Source organism: Trypanosoma equiperdum (genome assembly GCF_001457755.1).
Source record: "Trypanosoma equiperdum strain OVI genome assembly, contig: ctg_1558, whole genome shotgun sequence".
Lineage (NCBI taxonomy): Eukaryota > Euglenozoa > Kinetoplastea > Trypanosomatida > Trypanosomatidae > Trypanosoma > Trypanosoma equiperdum.
Window position 1 is genome coordinate 21,930 of NW_027123569.1, and position 374 is coordinate 22,303.

A 374-nucleotide genomic window follows, 5' to 3' on the forward strand; every position below is an offset into this window, starting at 1 on the left:
ACGGCAATTCAAGGCGATACAAAACTATCTGGAGTTGCTGTGAAGTGGGACCTCAGTGCGGGGTTTGGGCGGTTAGGAATAAAGTGACAGGAGGTACGACTGAAATCCAACTATTCTGCAGAACCGGCGCGAAGACCTGTCATGAGAGCGGAGTCCAATCCGGCAGCACATTCGGGTGTTCGTGCCGCTGCACTTTGTTCCGCAGTTCTATTGTTGCGAATGCTTTGAAGGGAATGTTACCGCCGAAACCGTCCTGCTTCGTATTGTTGATTAATGTTACGGAGGGGGAAGGAAAAAGAGAGAATAAAAACACATTTCGGGGGAGGGGATAAGGGGATGAGACTAACATAGGTTTCCAGCGAGAGGGGGGGGGG

At 51.1% G+C, this 374-nt stretch overlaps 1 pseudogene across 1 annotated transcript in view; it reads left to right on the top strand.

Annotated features, from left to right (window-relative positions):
- Positions 1 to 228, top strand: part of TEOVI_000745400:pseudogene — a 1,510-nt pseudogene extending 1,282 nt beyond the window's left edge. The window contains exon 2 of the mRNA in view: positions 91 to 228. Within this exon, the coding sequence occupies positions 91 to 228 (138 nt within the window). The remainder of the gene's footprint in view (positions 1 to 90) is intronic.
- Positions 229 to 374: the final 146 nt, after the last annotated feature.